Source organism: Centroberyx affinis, unplaced genomic scaffold (genome assembly GCF_046629955.1).
Source record: "Centroberyx affinis isolate AG114_WGS23_722 - 3 ecotype Tasmania unplaced genomic scaffold, CSIRO-AGI_Caff_v1 ptg002491l_1, whole genome shotgun sequence".
NCBI classification, from domain to species: Eukaryota; Metazoa; Chordata; class Actinopteri; order Beryciformes; family Berycidae; genus Centroberyx; species Centroberyx affinis.
Window position 1 is genome coordinate 197,634 of NW_027280718.1, and position 13,021 is coordinate 210,654.

At 45.6% G+C, this 13,021-nt stretch overlaps 1 protein-coding gene across 2 annotated transcripts in view; it reads right to left on the reverse strand.

Annotated features, from left to right (window-relative positions):
- Positions 1–577: 577 nt before the first annotated feature.
- Positions 578–13,021, reverse strand: part of sh3pxd2aa (SH3 and PX domains 2Aa) — a 32,864-nt gene continuing 20,420 nt past the window's right edge. For both annotated transcript variants that reach the window (XM_071534122.1, XM_071534121.1), the window contains 5 exons: positions 6,987–7,104; positions 4,285–4,694; positions 3,773–3,822; positions 3,215–3,334; positions 578–2,596 (listed from right to left, as the gene is read on the reverse strand). In XM_071534122.1, coding sequence (XP_071390223.1) covers positions 578–2,596; positions 3,215–3,334; positions 3,773–3,822; positions 4,285–4,694; positions 6,987–7,104 — 2,717 coding nt within the window. The remainder of the gene's footprint in view (positions 2,597–3,214; positions 3,335–3,772; positions 3,823–4,284; positions 4,695–6,986; positions 7,105–13,021) is intronic.

A 13,021-nucleotide genomic window follows, 5' to 3' on the forward strand; every position in this document is an offset into this window, starting at 1 on the left:
AAATACTTTTGGTGGTGTTCATGCGCTCATAGGCCTATGGCACTCTTAATAGATTTGTTTGATTTACTGAGCTGCCATCCACCACTTAGAACCTCCATTCAGGTGATCATATACAAAAGGCACTTATTTGGCATCATAGTCAATGATGGGCAGGAATAAGGCTAGCCATTACCCTGCTCAACTTCTGTATTACATGATGCAAACCGCTGTTAGAGGGTGTCATTCCCATTCATACCATTCCATATCTGAAAGACACTGTCCGCCTCAAATTTCCTCACTCAGGGGTGGCCAACCCCATTTTTCTGTCTCTCGTTCTCACCCAAAATACTTAAAATCTTTACAGTCCTCCGCGTATACATTTTAGTAAACCAGCACTAAAAGTGTCTTTCATTATAAGATTAAAACATCATCTTTTTTTACACAGTCTTTTCAGAAATGTACATAGAAATGTACATATTCAAGGGCATATTGCTTATGGGTGATTTTAGGTAACATTCTTAAGGAGCGATGCCACCCATGTCCTTGGAGACATCGACATGGGAAGGTGGGGGGTGGGGGAGTGGGGTGGGGGTTGTTTTTATTTTTTCCGCTCTAGGTAGTTGGAGGGGACCCAGCCCTTGCGGGGGAGCAGGCTGTCCTGCACCTGGCAGTACCACCATCCATTGGGGTTTCTCTCCAAGACCTCCAGACAGGTGCCCTCAGAGAAGCCCATGGTCTCCTCATCCCCGCGGTAGTCAGCGATGGACACGTACACGTCCCTGCCGAGGTTATTGTGGATCAGCTGGTTCTTCTCTATGGGTTTGGGTCGGACTGTGGACACAGGGATCCCATTGCGTTGGCTAACTCTGCTAAGGGCATCCTGGACGTTGCTCGTGCTGAATCCGCTCCCTGAGGACCCCAGGCTGGAACGCTCAGCAGGCCTTGTCTGACTTTCCACAACCACATGTGGCCGCACGGTGCTAAAGGAGGCATTTCGGCGGACACCAAGAGTGGCAGAACCAGAGCGGTACTGATCACTGCTGCCCAGTGAATCATTTCGCCTCAGAGAACCTGTCATGTAATGGGTGTCCTTTGCTGGTTGTGTTGTGGTCACAAATACAGACTGAGGTCTCACCGCTACCTGGCGCACCCCATTCCTCATCCGCACACCTCCATTAACCATTCCAGATGGCTTGGAGAAGCCACCAGGAGGCTTGGAAGGAATGGGGGGAGTGTTCCTCCTCAAGCCTTGATGCTGCTGGGTCAGGCCCTGAAGATTGATGTTATTGAGGGCCAAAACGTGCTGCTCATTTTTCTCCAGGCTGTTGGACTTACTACCACCACTCCCATGTCCATCTGATTCCAACCCACCTGCATCACCCACCTGTCTGATAGGCTCCAGGTAGTAAGAGGGGGCCCAGCCCTCCTCTGTGCCCCAACGGATGTACCACCAACCGCTCTCCTGCTTCTCCAGAACCTCCACCTCCACCCCAGCTGGAAAGCTGACCTCAGAATCTTGGACTTTCTTGTAGGCATCCATGGTGCGGTAGAGGCTGGGACCCTCCAAGTCCGAGTCACCACGGCTCCCTTTGGAGTAAATGGAGGAGAGATCTGAGGTACTGCGAGAACAGATGGAATCCTCTGAAGAAATAACAGAGGCTGTTTCAGAGTCATCCCCACGAGAAGGTTTGAGGCTGTGTCGAAACTGACCTGTAGGCCTCAGCTGGCGTCTCAGAGAGGTGATGTCCATCCTCTCAGGACTCTGGGGCTCTGATTTGGTCAGGAGTGGTTTAGGTCTGACAGAGGGCTTGGGCCTGGTGGAGGGGCTCTGGCCTATCCTCTGCTCCACCTCCCGGCTGAAGCCCGGGCCTTTCTTGGGACCTCTGCTCAACTCATCTGAAGAAGACCTAGGGCTGTTCTCTTGTGACCTGAAGCTGATATCTATGTGTCTGCCCAGGGTCTGGCTCCTCCGATTCAGCTCTGGGGTCATGGTCTTCATGGGTCTCCCAGCTAAGGGTGAGGAGCCAGAGGGTTTGCGAGGGACTGTGGAGGAATGGTAACTCCTTGGAGAGTTAGGCTCACTGGAACCTTTGGCTGAGGATCGTTCATCGCCACTGCTGGGCCTGAAGCCATCATTCTCATAGATACACTCCTCCTTAGCTACCTCTTCCACAGACCTGAAAGAGGATCTTCGGTGACTGAACACAGGGGAGGCCTTGCAGACAGGAGCAGAGGCTTTGCAGGCAGGAGGGGAACTGCGGTACTTATCGCTGATCACACTGCTGATCTTCACATCCAGGGGGCGCTCATCTCTTAGAGAATCTGTATCTGACTCACCTTCACACCCAATAGCGGGAACATCATATTCTGGTTCCTCATACACAGGCCTGCTGGGTGATTCTGAGGCTTTGGAGGCAGAGTTACTGGAAGGCGGAGCCTCCTCGGAGTCTTGCTTCTTGACAGGTGGAGCTGGGGGCGGGACTTTGGGCCGGGTGAGTGTGCTGGTTCGACGGCTGAGGTTGGGCTTCTTGCGTTTGTCGATGTAGGAGCAGGGGGCCCAGCCCTCCATCTCTCCAATCTGCACATACCACCAGCCTCCAGAGTTCTTCTCTATCACCTAAACAACAAGGGGAAAATAAAGGCTATTTAAAAGTCAAACATTTGGTCAAACATTTTATGCTAATATATAATGATATATAATATAATGATACATTATCATAAACTGTGTGGTAAATAAATTATTTGTGGCCATAATGATCCAAAGTATAAATGACCATTACATGTTCATTGGCGTAATAACCAAAATCACTGATTGAAAAATCACTGATTGACACTGAAATTAATTACTTATGTGAGAACATTTTCATTGTCATTACTTCTGCCATTGCATTACTTCTGCCGTTGCATTACTTCTGCCATTGCATTACTTCTGCCATTGCAGACTTTAATGCTTGTTGCACAAGCATTAAAGTCATGAGTTAACACACTGTCTAACATTGTCAATTTGACTCATAAAAAAACTCTGAAAGCATTTATCTTCTTATCTTCTTATCTCTACCTGACTCTCAGTAGAGCGAATTCTGTCTACATCATCACGTTCAAGCAGAAATCTCAAGGTCGTATCTGTATTGCCTCAGCTTTCCTGTGTATCTGGGGAGCGCTCAGTTGACATGCATATTCAATGAGCCCTGACTGTCTAATGTCAATGGCAACAAATGTAGATCTGGCCTCTTACATCAGCCTTTTGTCCTCCACGGAAACTGATGCCATCAGAGATTGAGGACTGGAACTCTGCTATGGTGTAATACTCTGCTTCCACAGCAGGGGGCTCTGGTGGCTTGGGTAACTGGAATCCCTGCACACCAACAGGGGAAGAGAGATTTGAGCTGCTAGCATCATATCCAGCTATCACTATATCTCACAATGCCTGTAGATGTCTGAAGACATGGAGGTTCACAAGATGAAGGAAGACATCTTAAAACATCTCTAGACATGTTGGATGGCTGGGTATGGTAAAAATGTACACATACAAGAGTATTTCCTGCTTTCTAATGCTATTATCTTCATGCATGTATATTGCTTCAGAAATCTTTTTAGCCAGTACATGTTTGTAACCATTGTACCTGTAACCGTAATATCTGTGAGTATGTTCTTTACCGTGATTATGGGTACTTCTGTGATTCTGACGTATTGCCGTTATACACAAAATCACAATGAAGCATACCCTCTTGGGTATTATAGCTATAATAAACAACAGCTTGGTATTAAGTATTTTTACCAACTTGTGTCTTACCAAGTTAGTTTCTCTTCTCGGGGGAGGTTTTTGTCTCAGATTTGGAGACCCTGATGAACAAAATAACATCTTATTAAAATAAAAGTATTTCCGATTTACTCTACTTACTTTAGTTTTAAACAGGAATGCAATGTTAGCAGACATAAACAAACAGTAAGTACATTCTTAGTATGTGAGTAAAACGGAAATCCACACACCCAAACATTTAAAATTTCCCATATTAGTCAGTGGTAAACCGAGAAATGATTTAAATCACCATCCAAATTAGTGCAAGAAAAATTCTATTATTCCATTATGTTGTTTCATTTAGTCACAGAATATACCACCACCCTGGTAGCTTACCTATGGCATCAAAGCCTACACAAAAGGAAAATGACAATCTTAATTTCTCATACACAGACTGCATATTCCACCCTGTCTGTTGGAATGCATGTACTGGTTTATTCATTGGTATAAATTATAGAGTACTAAATCTTCTACTAATCTACTCTTAAAACACCATGAATACTCACCAATTTCCACTCTATGCGGCGCCACTCGTGCGACAGCTGGGGACCCCGGCTCGGCTCTCCCTTTACTATCATTCAGGACGGCGCTAGCCCCGACTCCTAGACATGGACTGTTGGAGCCATGGCCGGAGCCGGAGCTCAGCCTCCTGCCTGTCTCGGCATTCAGTTCGGAGTTACAGGGCATGGGCAGGCTGATCTCGCTCTTGGAGATGTGGCGCTCGGGTATGGTGGTGCTCTCCCCGTCTGTTTGGATGTCCTTCTCGCTGACTGACTTCTTTTGCAGCAGGTTGCTGATCTCCATGATGTTGCCGATGATCTCCACAGGGCCTGTCAGGGTCTTCTTGCGGGGGGAGAAGTCCTCTTTCACCTTCTTCAGGTAGGAGGCAGGGGCCCAGCCCTCCTTCCCTAAGTACCTGGGGGTAGAACACATAATGATGAGGGCATTCATAATGCTACTGGTCATCCTCATCTTTCATTGTATCCTATTGTATTTTTCTTTTCACTATTTGCTATTTGTATGGTATTAAACATAGGACCTGTGCCTTCAATGGAACCATAAACCTAGAATATATCATGAGAACAAATGAAATATTGCATCTCTTGTGCGTCTGATATTATACCCTCTTACATTAAATCCTATAATAAAATATATCAAGTAAGCAGGGTCAGCCATCCCTCTGCTGTGATTGTAGGTTTCTAAACTGCTGTGCAGGCTGTTTCAAGCCACAAGGATCAGCTGTCCCATTAGTCTCCCATTGTTGGTACAATGTGGTTTCTGAACTGCTGAGAGGGCAACTTTAAGGCAGAGGGGTTGGCCATCCCATTAGCCTGTTGTTGTTGAGATCAATGGTGAGGTCGGAAATGACAGAAAGTTGGACTAGGTGCAAGGTCAAAAGTGGGTGCAATGTTAGTGTAGAGGCATTTTAGATGAGTACAGGGCTGATCAGTGCTGACAGTGTGTGTGGAGGGGGTTGGTCCTGGGACGCAAGGACTTACTAGTGAGACTTCTTGAGGTGTTGTGGACCTAATTAAAGGAAATATCTGTGATGAGAGGTGATGACTTGATTACCCCAATGACATAGCTAGCCTCATCCACCCAACTTTCCTATAATATCCAAGTTTGGCTTCTCACCCTAAATATTTGTATTTGTATACTTTATTATCCCCGTGGGAAATTTGTCCTCCGCATTTGACCCATCCTATACACACACTAGGAGCAGTGGGCAGCCGCTCCAGTTCTTTTTGCCAGTGCCTTGGTCAGGGGCAGGAGTATTAACCCTAACATACATGTCTTTGATGGTAGGAAGAAACCCACACAAACACGGGGAGAACATGCAAACTCCACACAGAAAGGACCTGGGATTCGAACCCAGGACCTTCTTGCTGTGAGGCAACAGTGCCAACCACTGAGCCACCGTGCCATCCCATAAATAGCACAAATAATAGATACATCAGATCCTGCATATTGACAAAAATATCATGCTATTTTAATTCTTGTGACGTAGGAGTAGCCTAAGGCTAGTAAACAGAGACTGTATAATATATGCAATGAGTGACTGCTTCAGCTTTTCAGCACTTATTGCTATGCTAAATTAGTCATTTCAAAGTGCTTTGTGAAACAATAAGTAACGTTCCAGATGTAACTCTGAGTCATTTGCCTCTAGGTGGGCCATTTTCTATTGAGAAGGGATGTGATTGTTCCTGCTCCCCTGTTTCCTCACTCCGACTGTGACCACAAGGAGTCCCCATAACAAAAAAAAGCCCCATGCTTGGACTTTACTGTTGAAAATGGCCCACTGAGAGCAGCATGACTCAGAGGTACATCTGGAGTATTATTTATTGTTGGACAACACACTCTAAAATGACTCGTTGCGCATTGCAATGAGTGTTGAGGAGTGAACAAGCTGTTTGAACAAGCAGTTTGTATATACATATTACCCACACCACAAATATCACACCAGCAGATTGTGCTACTTTGCACCATTTGCACCAGGGACTGTTTGTGTGGGTGTGGGTGTGGGTGTGTGTATGTGTATGTGTGTGTGTGTGTGTGTGTGTGTGTGTGTGTGTGTGTGAAAGCGAGCAGGTGTTTGTGTGTGTGTGTGTGTGTGTGTGTGTGTGTGTGCGCGCACACGCCCGTACATGTATGGCTATGTGTGTGAGAGATGCAACGAGGCAGCATGTGATAATAATCAGCAGTGCAGTGGAGCTCCACTCGTAAGCCCCCAGGGTCACAAGGAAACAAACAACTAGCAGGAAATACACATTGGCTGAGTAAACAACACACATATGTGCAAACACATACACGCACATGTGCACGCACACACACATAAATACATATACACATAGATATCCCACGCAGGACACCCAGTGGATCTGTGGAGAGTGCTGTATGTTAATGGTTTCTCCTCAATACCATTACCCATATGAGAGCTAGAGTAGATCACTGCCTTGATCACAGCTCCGAGCATTGATGACTACCAACATCCTCACTGCTCTCTGAGGACCCGTCCGCTTTGAAAGTGGATGAGAAAAAAAACGAAGATTTAACTTTGGACAGATTCCATTTCCCTTGTTTATCTGCTATCCCTGGCCTCAAATTCCCGTCAAAGAGAAACTGGATCAAGGCCTGTGCTGTGGGGATTCTGTTGGCTGACGCACCGTTTACTCATCTTCGGTGTGGGCCAATCAGAGGCGGCGCTCACCTGATATACCACCAGCCCTCCAGGTTCTTTTGGATGACCTCCACGGTGACCCCTTTCTCAAAGCTGACCTCGTCCTTCCCTTGACTGGTGTATGGCTGTATTGTCACATATTTTTCCTCTGGAGGGGAGAGGGGGGGAGAAAGGACAGAGAGAGAGAGACAGAGAGTGAGAGAGAGAAAGAAACAGTGAGCCAAAGTGAGTTACATGTTACCATCAAGCAGTCTTACTTTGAGAGGTAAATCTACTGTATGGCCAAACTCTTCCCAGAGGGCTTTATGAGGAGGAAAAAGTGGTGAGTGTGACCTACTTAAAATGCTTTGCCTATTTCCATACCAACACAAACACAACCCTCTTATACAACCCTCTCCCTCTTGTCCTACACAATAATAACAAACAGCTCCCTCTACTGGCTGACCCTCTCCCCTCGCTCCATGCGCTTTCTCATCCCTGCTAAACTGTGACCCCGGTCGGTGTTATTCAAGTACTTTGGACCCAGCCAAGCCTGACACAGTGTGAGTCTCTCTCCATGGGGAGATCCCTCTTCTAGCAGCAGGGCTAGATCAGGGCCTCCCCAGAGGAGATAAGATACTTGGAGCAAGATTTCTCTTCTCAGATCCATATCTGTCCGCCACTTCTCTCTCACGCTCTGCTAGGCTTTCAAGACCCTGATAGGGAAGGAAATCCTACAATGGGCTTAATACGGAAGGGTAAAAGGATAGGGGATTTAGACATAGGCAAGAGAAGAGAAGGGAACCGGGGACCAGACAAAAGATAGGAAGATAAATCGGACCAGGCTGCCCAACGGAGGTTAGAAGATCAGTGTACAGCATGTTAATTTATTTCAGTATGCTATCTAATGACTTTAATAACAGCAGAGCTACACTTGAAACCAGTAGCTTCACATTTCAGAGTGTAATACCAAACAAATACCATATATACCAAAAACGTGACAGAGGAATGCGAGAAAGGAATTGCTGTTGAAGGGAATGTAAACGGATGTAGAGGCAGTGAAAGTTAGACTGGAGGGTGTGTGTGTGTGTGTGCGTGTGTGTGTGTGTGTGTGTGTGTGTGGGGTGACCTTGGGTGGTTGAGGGGAATGAGATGGCTGAATGAAATGCAAGGAGCAGTGGCGATATCTCAGAGGTATGTGTGTGTGTGTATGCTCATTCATTTGCACGTGTGTTTTCATTAGGTGGGGTAAGTCGAGCCGTTAGGGATTCATGTTCCTCTCCTGCCTGTCATTCCAGAGCAGCTGAGGTCAATAATGTAGAGCAGTGTGGAATGTCTGGCCCTGAAACTGGGCTAGCAATGGGAGTGTGTGTGTGTGTGTGTGTGTGTGTGTGTGTGTGGGTGAGTGTGCATGGGTATTGGGGTTAGCTTGACTCTCTGTGTGTGTCTGCAGAGGGTTGGGCGTGGTAAATGCTCTGTGTGAAGTGTGAGTACTTACAGATGGACAGGGAGCAACAAAGGAGGGTGTTTACAACATAATTTGGTGTGTGTGTGTGCATGTGTGTCTGTCTACCTAAAAGTGTGCGCTTGCTATCTGTGTATTCATGCACTATTAACAAAATCTTTCACTTCATCCTTGTTTGACAGTGTGTGTGTTCATGCGTGTGGTTGTTTACAATGTGATCACAGTAGCAACTTGTAAGCCCTTGAGAACGGGATGTCCAAAAGATGAAAAACTCTGAAGCAAATCACATTTATTAATCATATCTACTATACGTGTGTGTGTGTGTGTGTGTGTATCTGTCATGAGCTGCACACGTGCCTCTGTGTACAGGCCTGTGTGTGTTGGCCCGCCCATCACACCGCGGGGACAGAACAGTGAGTTGAGTGGGCGGTCAGCAGGACTCTATAAATCAGATTAGGGACCTGCTGTAAACGATAGCGCTGTGTGGAAGCGCGGGCTCCTGCCAGCAGGGCGGAGGACGGCTCTTGTTGAACCTCGCAGCGCAAGACTCCGCCCTGCCGAGAACACAATGAGGTCATCTCGCCGTCAGTAGCCAATTAACACCGCTCCAGAGGTCAAGACGCTGGCTTTGGGTCAGAGCATGAGGATTCAACAAAAGGATATTGTAATGTAATGAGTCCTGTGTGCGCGCTCGGTTTATTGTTACAATCTCAGATCACGTCCTCCTCTTCTTTATGAAGCAAAAGGCAAAGAAATGTGTGTCAGCAAAAGGGTTGGAGATTATACGGCTGCTTTCTTCCATTAGCAAATTACATCTGGGCATGAATTCAAAATGATTGTTCCTGTCCTTTGCCACTGCTACTAAATCAAACTGTATCTCAAGTGCCTACACGGACCTGTAAAACCTCACTCATCCCCTTCTTATCACGAGCTCGGCAATGCATTATCTGACAGAGATAGTGGTGCCTCCCATCAGAAAGCAAAGAGGGGGAATGGGGAGGACAAGATGAGAGTGGGGAGGATAAGAGAAAGGTGCAAAGATTTGAAATCAGACCTGGGTCAAATAGTAGTTGCAAAGAATTCTTAGTGCTTGTGTAAATCTGCTTGGACGCCCAGATGGGTGGGATTTTCTGCATCAAGACACAATACACATCGTATCAATCCCAGAAGAGTATCGTTAGTTGACTTTCAAATACTTTCTGGTGTTTGTCTTTTTCTGACACTAAATATATTATCCCACACTTGAAACACCAGTCATCTGGTACACCAAAGAGTTTAACACAAACATTAAGAATTATCTGCAAATACTGTTTGACCCAGGTTTGACTGAAGTGTAGAGGACGAGAGAAACAGGCAGTTAGTATACAGTAATTGGACAGTAGACAGACAGTAATACAGTTACAAAGTGTCGAGGTGGTGACTGAAAAAGTGGGAAAACCTACAAAAACGTTTGACATGATTCCAGTCAGCAGCAGCAGCAGCAGAAGCTTTCATGGTGAGATTATTTTCTATGGTGGAAAAAGGGCTACTGGTCCAGCAGCCGTTAGCTTGTTTGCAGTGCAGCCAGCAGCTCCAACTGCCAGCTGAAACTCCTCTGTCCACAGTTTCTTTCAAGTCCTCTGTAACCTTCTGTGTGGCTGTAAAGATATGACGCCATTCTTTCTACCAATAAATCATAACAGTCTCAGAGCATTGTTTAAGAGTCTCTATCTAGGCTAACCCAAGGTTATATTACTGAATGTGTCATGCAGCAGTCGCTATAGATACATAAGGAGAGTGGGGGCAAAGTGGGGAAAAAAAACAAAACAGGAAGAACTACAACACTTGTGATTTTGTATTTTGGGATCGTCTGTGAGCCAGTTCCTAGTGGTGGCCAAATCCACACAGCATCGGTCCGGACGCACACTCTGATATTAAATTTCATATATAGCTTCATGAATATGTAGCCTATGATTTCAAGTCACTTGCCTTTCATCAGAATGCTCTGAAAGACAACTGCATCAAACAGGGTGTGTTCAGACATGGCCAACGGTTTCTGCATTTTGGCCACCATTACAGTATTTGGTATTTTTGTTAGCCTGTCATGATATTAGCTATGTTGATTTGATGTTGATATGAGTCTTTGTTACGAGCAATTTAGTTGTACCCTGCAAGTCTGGTCTGTGCGTTTGTATTGACATACAATAATTCACTGTGGTATCCAAGCGCTAATGCAATGTTAGAGGAAGACCACTTTCCATGATGTAAAATTCATAGTGATTGCAAATTCCACTGTACAAAGACATTTTTCACAAGTATGTGTATGTATTTAGGTACATACTGTACATTAAAAGAATGCACACAACGAGTACAAAGCAAGGTCAAATAAAAACACAGAGCTGAAATGGCACTTCTGCCCTGAGAATGTACAAGGCCAGGTGCCTGAGGAAATAAAGTGCTAGTGCGTGATATTGGAATTCAGGAACATGGCCTCCGACAGTGTTTCATGCCCTCATTCTCTGGTGGCGACAGCTAGCCGGGTGACTCATCCATGCTCTACAGAAGTTGATGGGCTGTGAGGTCTGTGTGATTAAAACCAGTCCACAGATTGGGCTTCTGCCCCACTTTCACACTTTCCACCGGCTCATTCCAGCCAAGCCTTACTGTTCTGGGAGACATAGCTAGGTAACAGACCTGGCTAAGAACAAGCTCTGGCTAACACTATGCCCCTCGCTAGCTATATGGTTTGCACGCTTTAATTCCAGTCCATGAATGATGATATACTGTAGATGGAGAAGTGTGACCTGAAGGTTTGAATCCCCAAATCAGCTGGGTAAGGGAAGTGAATAAGAAACATTTCCTCCCTCTCTCTCAACAGCAACCACTATGCTGCCCTGCAAAGCCAGAGAGTGGCAACTGCATGAGTAATGAAAAATGACTTCAAAATGTATCTCCTGCCCCAACATCCACTTTTGTTGACACTGGCCTATATATCACTGAATAGCATTTAGGGATATTGGCATTTTACTTTTAAAACACACAAAACAGTGTTACTGTTGTTTGACTCTGTAGAGCAGTATGGTACTCTTGAGCAAGGCACTTCTCCAGTTGACCTGCTGAGTGGCACACAGTATAAGGCTGTGGTTCTACTGTGCTGTGAATGTGTGTGTGTGTGTGTGTGTGTGTAACTTTCTCTTACTCTGCAGCTACTCTACTAAATAAAAAAACACAGAGCAGGGGCCTAAATACTCACTACTGAATTTCTCACCTGTATAAGTCACTATACGCTCCTCTAGAGTAGAAGACCCGAGTGTATTAAATCTCCTCCAATGAACCACTAATCTATGCCCCCTTCCCGGCTGGTCTAGGAAAGGCGGTAACTCAAGCAAGTTGAGCCAGGCTGTATTATGATAATGGGAAACAAAGGGTGTTAGAGGTTTTAAAGAGGTTACGCAGGTCCAGCTTCCATAAATAAAATAAAACTACTAGGCGTCTGTTGGAAGCTCTTAGTAATCCTGGAACCAGACAGGTGTCTTATTGACAGTCTGAGACACACGTTTGGATACGAAAGTGCCGACTCGTTCCCATGAGAAGTGACTGTGTATTTTCAGACATAGACTCATGTTGCTCTTTCGGTATGAAAGCAATGCAATAATGACTTGACTAAACCATGGGGAGCTTGCCAAATACAAAAATACGAAAAGCAGACGAGAACGTTTTCATGTCACCCTTTTTTCTTTTTCTTTTTTTTCAAAAGAATTGCTAACAACATGCAAGAGTCATTAAAATGTAACAGCATCTAAAACCTAAGGGAGCTTACTTTAATTAAGTGGCAACGCTGCTGCACAATCATTTATGTTCAGAGGACTTACTAGCCGACAAGGTTGTTGCTTTTGTGCTGTGGGAGGCGAATAGCCCTAATTATCTAAATCTGTTTAATGTAGTCTAATTATTTTGTTGCTCAGTGTGAGAAGAAGAGTGTCCAAGTTTGGTCGTGTAAGTTTTGAAGTTTTACTGTGTGAGCTGAAACATGGCCACCCAATATGCTGCTGCTGCTGCTGCTGGTGACTGGAGGCCAGTTGTTGTTGGCGGACTGTCCAGGATGTAAATGAGGTTGTTTACCATGAGACCACAAAGTATGTGAGAGTGTGGGAGAGAGGGGCCAGGAGAAAGGCTCAGGAGTTCTGCTGTATGTTTGTTTGTTACAGTATGTGAAGTAGGTGTGGGTTTGTGGTGAGAGAGAGAGAGAGAAAGAGAGAGAGAGAGAGAGAGAGAGAGAAAGAGAGAGAGAGAGAGAGAGAGAGAAAGAGAGAGAGTGCAGTGTGAGTGTGTGTGTTTTGCGTACATGTTCATCTGCATGTAAGGGTGTTTATGGAGTTGGTTTGTTACAGTATATGTGGAGTAGGTGTGTGTGTGTGGGTATGGGCGTGAGGGAGTAAGTGAGTCAGCGAGTGAGTGTGTGTGTGTGTGTGTGTGTGTGTGTGTGTATGCGTGTGTGTGTGTAGATGGGTTAGTATGGATGGGTCAGACTTGTCCATGTGCATCCATGAGTGCATCTGCGGGATATCTAGATGTATAACTTTGTATTGAGTGTGTGTGTGTGTGTGTGTGTGTATGCGTGTGCGTGTGTTTCCTGCGTGTT